The sequence below is a fragment of the Etheostoma spectabile genome, chromosome 1 (genome assembly GCF_008692095.1).
Source record: "Etheostoma spectabile isolate EspeVRDwgs_2016 chromosome 1, UIUC_Espe_1.0, whole genome shotgun sequence".
NCBI classification, from domain to species: domain Eukaryota; kingdom Metazoa; phylum Chordata; class Actinopteri; order Perciformes; family Percidae; genus Etheostoma; species Etheostoma spectabile.
Genome location: NC_045733.1, coordinates 24,466,686 through 24,473,609, shown reverse-complemented (window position 1 = coordinate 24,473,609; position 6,924 = coordinate 24,466,686). Strand labels below are relative to the sequence as shown.

General features: G+C 39.3%; 1 protein-coding gene across 4 annotated transcripts in view; it reads left to right on the top strand.

Annotated features, from left to right (window-relative positions):
* Positions 1-6,924, top strand: part of igdcc4 (immunoglobulin superfamily, DCC subclass, member 4) — a 56,459-nt gene that overhangs the window by 22,120 nt on the left and 27,415 nt on the right. For all 4 annotated transcript variants that reach the window (XR_004331630.1, XM_032513403.1, XM_032513395.1 and 1 more), the window contains exon 3: positions 4,523-4,664. Coding sequence is in view for 3 of the 4 variants with exons in the window: in XM_032513403.1 (XP_032369294.1) it covers positions 4,523-4,664 (142 nt within the window). In the remaining variant the exon portion in view is untranslated. The remainder of the gene's footprint in view (positions 1-4,522; positions 4,665-6,924) is intronic.

Below are 6,924 nucleotides of genomic sequence, written 5' to 3'. Positions count from 1 at the left end.
TAAATTCTGTGCCCTTTCTTCTCCAAACGTACCTTTGCTCATTGCAGCCAAAATGTTCTACTTTAACCTCATCGGTCCACAGAACTTCTTTCCACAATGCATCAGGCTTGTCTAAATGTTCATTTGCAAATTTCAAACGCTGATTTTTGTGGTGAGGACGTAGAAGAGCTTTTCTTCTGGTGACTCTTCCATGAAGACCATGTTTGTACAAGTATCTCTTTATAGTGGAATGGTGTAGCACAACTCCAGTGTCTGCCAGGACTTTCTGGATGGATCGTGCAGTCAAACGTGGGTTTTGACTTGCTTTTCTCACAATTGTGCGAGCGGTTCTGTCTGATATTTGTCTTTGTCTTGGTCTTTCTTGTTTTAACTTCCATTGTTTCTTATGACTGCCATTTGTTAATAACATTCCGAACAGAGGATATTGGCATCTGAAAATGCTATGCTATCTTATTGTAGCCTTCTCCTGCTTTGTGAGCGTCAACTATTTTCAGTTTCAGTTTTCTAGACAACTGCTTAGAAGAAGCCATGGTGCTGATTGTTGGGGGGGGGGGTCATATGAGTTGGGCATTTAAAACCTAAGAGACATCACCTGGTCTTTCCAGACGATGATTGGATAATCATGACTCTGTCAGGTCTCAGCTTTCCAAAGGGGGGGGGTGCATGCTATAAACTCTGCTCTGATGCCTTTTGGAGATTTTTCCATCTTTTCTTGGCTTCTTTATGCACATTAATACAATTTTTTAACTGGGGTGCCCAAACTTTCAAGCCCCACTGTAGTTCATACAGTATGTCTCACATTTTTGGAAAAATTCCAGGCGGAAGGCCTGCATGATTAATCGTTATAAGCCGACTGCATTACAAACGCTACTTTTTTCTTCTGTGAGTTTTAAACATAGACGGTATAAAATAGGTTTTGAAGCAGTTTGGTACTGCCAATTTGTTTGGTTTTGTCATGGTTCATGTGTGCAATAAACAATACACTTTGTGAGAAAAAAAGTTGTGGCAGAGAATTGAGATATCAATTTTAAGCAAAAAAATTGTGATTCATTTTTGTCACTGAATCGTGCAGACCTACTAGGCAGAAACATTTTACTTAACAAACGTACCACAAAATCACTGTAAATGGCTTCCTTTTGGCAATGTTTTTGTTTGACAAGTTATTCCTACAACTTCCTACAACTAAATCGGGCAGTGTACTGTAAATAGGAAATAAAAATGTCATACCACACACATTTACCAGTTGCTATAACAAATATCTGTTGAGGCCACGTTTTCTTTTATTTTTTCAGACTGTTAGTCGGCCTGAAAGCTGGGTAGCAAAGAGGTCACTGGTGGAATTATCTGCTTGCACAAGAGGAGGGGAAAAACACTGCAATCTGATAGCTGTGGGGCCAAAGAGTGGGGCATAGATAGAGGGACGGAAAGAGAAAGAGTCCGAAGTAAAGTTAAAGACAGGAGAGAAAGAGAGAGAGAGAGAGAGAGAGAGAGAGAGAGAGAGAGAAGCAGTGAAAAAAGACATAATGAGAGGGAGCAAAGAAAGATGAGATGGGGACTTCTTATGCAGTGCATTGATGGGTTACACACTTTAAAAAGCAGTGCCCACAGAGTTGCGTGAAAAGGTTTTTTAAACATAGATACCCTTGTTGCTTGACCTTGTTGCATGTCGCTTGATAGGTCGCCTTTTACTTGAAGTTTTTCCTGGGAAAATACTATTATGAGTGTGCTTTGACAGAGTGGAGGTGGAAGCCCAGTCAGTCATCATTGTTCCATCATAGCATGGGCTAATGGCCTTCTCCAAACACTGCCCACTGTTTGCATTAAAGTGTGCTCATGTGCACTCTCGCTGATCAGCTGTTGTTTACCACTCACATACAGACAGTATGTGATTCAGTAACGTAATCAAGCAGTCAAATGTACAGGCATCAAGGCCCACATTAGTGAAACACTTATACACAAGTAGCTTGGCACAGATGCACTCAAGTTTATACACACACACACACGCAGTGGGTCTGACACCTTGCCGGGCAATCTCTGGCCCTGTTAAGTCAAACTTCCACTAGGGCCGTCTGCGCTCTCAGAAGCTGCTCTCTGATCTGCTAAAAATTCTCGCTAGGTCCCTCTGTGCAGACTCCCAATCGTACATCACTTAACTATTTTAACAACTAAAACACAGCCACAAGTCTTTGATCGATGATCTCTTCTTCTGAATGTTCCCGGTATGGTATGACGCACAGCAGAGGACAGAACAAAATCGGAACATGGTACATCTTTGCCTGGTGGAATCCCCCTGTTCTAGGTGGTATGTTTACAAGAGGGCATCTTGTTATGTAATTACTGGAAGTGACAGGGGTTAGATGTCAACTTTCCTGCAAAGCTTGCCACACAACAAGCAATGCAAGTGTTTCTGAAATGAATTAATTACTTTCTGCTGCCATGGCCAGCCTCTGTATACTCTTTAAAAAACGTTGTTCCTTCAGCACAATCGGAAAACGCAGATGGCCAGTTTGTTGCCATGACTAACAGTTGGTGTGATAGGTGTTAGGGTATTATTGGATATTCTGCCCTTTGTCTCCCTCATTCCCCTCAGCTGTACTTTTTTCTTCATAGCTAATAAGCAAATGTTAGCATGCTACCTGTTGAGATAGGGTGGTGAATTTGAAAAACATTATACATGCTAAAAATCTGCTTATTTGCATTGTCAGTGGGAACCTATTAGCATACCGACATCAGCAATAAGTACATAACACTACTGTTCTTAACTACAGTCTCACATACTGCTATACTCATGAACATTTCATGGCCCATTTACATGGCTTGGTCCAAACTAGAGTGACACAAAATAAAGAGCATCCAGAACTTTTGCCAATAGAAACACTTTCAAAATCAGAGCAGTGGGATTCAGCGCAGCAGAGTTTGATATGAAAATGGAAATTGGCCATAAGTCACTTCACTGAGTAAACTCAAAAACAGCTATCACTGAAATAATAAGCAACTTTTTCGACAGATCAAGCAAAAGAGCTGGAAGAAACTGACAATCTTGCTGATTAAAAAATTGTGTGGTACCAAGTGTGGTGAGTAGTGTCGTTTGATGTAAAATGCAAATACAGTAATTTAAATTTGGATCTTTGGCAGAAAATTACATGTTATCTCTAAGTAAGACCTAATATTTTGTAAATAAGCTGTGTAATTTCTTCACACAGTATCTCTGCTACCAGTAGCTCTTTGAAATGCATGAATCATCTTTGTCCTTCCTGCAAGGTAGATTTCTGTATGTAACAGTGCTGGATAACATGTTTTCATTCTGTGCAAATCTGGTCCGTATCGGTTCATTAGCATTAGCTTCACATGGAGAAAACAGGGTAAAGAAACCATAAAGAATTACTGATTAAAAACTATTTTTGTTTTGAGATGCATTTATTTATTCAGATGCCTCGCCTTGTAGTGGTACATTGTACTGAACAAGAAAATGATGTGATATAATAAAATAATGGGGGTTATGTGCCATTACTACGTAAGTAGGCCACTGTGCTTTCTAGCCTAGTTATATCAGTTGGAATTTGGAGTCTTCTTCTGTTACCTTCCTGCTTTCTTCTTGCCTTTGGTTGCTTTCTCTGTCTTCTTTCTCTGCTCTCTCCTTTGATCCACCCCCCACTTTCTACTCTTCAGAGCTACAGGCGAAGTGGCTGGGACAACCAACCAGTTTTGTTTTCTTCTTGACAGCCTGTTGGGGTCATAGGTCAGAGGCCCCGAGGCAGTGCTCACTGCTGCCCCTGGTGCTCAGTGTTATCTACAGTTGGCAGAGATTTTTTGTGCGTGTGAATGTGTTGAGGCTGTGAAAATTCCAGCCCTACCAAGACTCAACCTAGAGGGAGAAATAATCCAGCCAAGCCTGATTAAATAAAAAAAGGTTTCTTATGATGACATTCAAGTATATTTTAATCGTCTCAACAAGTCTTTAATTAAATTACAAAATTAAAATGGTACCTTTAAAATGTATAAAATGGCCTGAATACAACACATACTTCTGAAGTACTAATGGACAAATTCTGAATTTGACTATGCAGATTTACTCCCATTAATTTGATATTTCAAACAAAAACTGTGAATTGGATCATTGTTTTATTGTGTTTTATTAAGGCTTGAACCAACAATTAGTGTATTGAACCCTTTCCCCCTGTGACCACATTGATTGTGCAGCCCATTTAATGTAGCGCGTGTGTGTGTGTTCTAATGTTGTCCATGTGGACTCTGATGGAAATGGAGCTGTCCACCAACTGTGGCCCGAGCCTTCAAGATAATTGCACACGTCAGTCACATGATGTCTACATTATGTGTGACCTACATCAATAAATTGTGTCCTAGAGGTAGACGACATGGCATACACATTTCCCATTAGGAATAGGTCATTTGCACTAGCAGTAGTTTAGATGTGGGCCACTTTTTGTGTCTGTCCTCTGGGAAATCACCAAGTCTGCTTTGATAGATACCCTTCTGACCTTTCTCACCTCTATACCCCCAGGTCTGTCTAAGTTCCTTCAGGAGCCATTGCCCCAAACGGTACCTGCGGGGGGAGCTGCTCGCTTCAAATGCCAGATTGAGGGAGTACCTACACCTGTTATTACCTGGGAAAAGGACACAGTGGCTGTTCCTGAGGAAACAAGGTGACCCTTTTATGTGTCATTGTTTTTGTTGACCTTTACCTTACTCCATCTTCTCTTCTGTCTTCTCATTTTCTCACAATTAATGAATTATGTTATTACTCACGTTTGTTTCAGGATTTCTGCCATTTCAACCCAATTATTTTGAGTGCATATTCTTTTAGTTATTGTTCTTTTTAACCTAATACTTTTCTCTGTACGTGTTCCGTCATTAATATCCTAGTATTGATCAATGATTAGGGCTGGGACGGTATGGATTTTTCTTACCGCGGATGAAAAGATTGCAGCACAGTGTTTCCATTTCAACTTAAAGGGATATTTTGTCGCTGGAAAGATGAATATGTATTAAATTGGGTAGGTTTATATAATAGAAATGTGAAAAACGTTTAGAAGTTGGTGTCTTCTAGACCTCGAAAAGACAGAAATTGTATTTTTGGCTAATTTGGATGAAAGACAACAACTCCCAGAGTGCACTTGCTTGGCATCTACGAGTCCACTCCCAAGCCATGCCTACCGTTTACAGACATAATATGCAGTGAGAAAGTCAAGTCAATTCAAATGTGTTTCATTGTCGTTTCAACTATACACAAAACAACATTTAACGTGGCTCAATTGGTGTTATGCATTTAAAATATGTAATTATTGATGTATCATTACTGTTGATTATTGGGTACAATAATTGGGTTGCTGTGTTTGGCTGGTTCTTGTGTGTGTGCGGCCAAAACTGCGGTGGAGAGCATGTGCTGCAGGGAAATTAATGCATTTTGGCTACTGGTTGAGGAGCTCACCCCGCGATCAGCAAATGTGACATGCCTCACTCAGCGTCCAGTGGTTTAGAGGAAATCTTTTACAAAGAAATAGGGTAGCTTGACATCTTGAGGCAGCCATGTGATTGAAGTATGAAAACACCCAGAAATGGAAATGAGTTTGGGACCACTGTCAGGCTGTGCACTCAGTCTGCCCTTCCATAGTTTTGTTTGTATAAAGTCACATGACATCCCACTGTGTCTCCACTGTTATGCAATTTTTTAGCCATGCTAGCTGGGGGCTATATGCATGTATGTTGGTCTGTTGGCTGGTGGGATGACCACCACTTCACTTTAGTCCTGACCAGAATATCTTGACAACTATTGGAGGGATTGCCATAAACTGTTGTACCACCATTGTGCCCTGAGGGTGAGTCGTAATGACTTTGTTGGTCACCTGACATGTCATATATCCTGCACCAGCATCTACTAAATGGATTGGCACAAAACATTGTACAGATATTCATGATTCCCAGATGATCTTGACATTTCCTCGAGTGCCCCCAATAAGGTTGAACATTTGTGGTTTTGAGTTTAATGTCTCAACAACTATTATATGTATTATCAGTGATATTTGGTTCAAACATACATGTCCCCATCAGGATAAGTTATAATATCCTTTAACTTTTCAACTGATGCCATTGTCAGGTCAAAATTTCACTTTGTCCAATGTTTTGGTTGAGACATTCCCCTCAGCTGAACTTTTTTATATACAGTATATTTACAGTATATATATATATATATATAAACCTGGCAACCTGAGAGTGAGTAACTTACTTTGATACACAGTAGAACATAGTCTTCATTTACAATTGGTCAAATCAAATTACCCTTACAAATAGTAGCACTATAACAATAACACTATAGTTACTTATTTTTTTGCAATCTGATTATGTAATCCTGATTACATGTAATCAGTTACTACTCAACACTGTGCATTACATATATAAAACATACATGTGCATGAAAATCATTTTAGTGCTGTTTAATTACAGTCTCGTCATTACCTCATCATTTCCTTGTACTGTATATTCCACTGGGGCATACTGTAATTACAAGCTTCCTTGGAGGAGCCAGAGTGCATTGATTGTGAAGCACTCTATTTTGACCATGACAATACAGTTCTAGACTTTATAATAATAGTATCAATTAATAGAACATGCGGTCATATCAAGTACATTCAGTTTTTTACTGCTTTCCACAATTGGCAGCACTTAAAAAATTGAGTTTTGTAATGAGTGACAACTCTATGCTGTTGATTTATACTGATGACTGAAGTGGCTTACATTTCTCATGTAAATATTGATGATATTTTAATACTTTTGTCATTATCATTTTTGATGATTAATGAATGCATAAACAAACGGTATACTGCCTCGCGAAATCAGATGCCCAGATCAGATTCAATACGGGGGTTTCAAAGTAAATATTTTTATTAAAGTATTATATTTATAAAT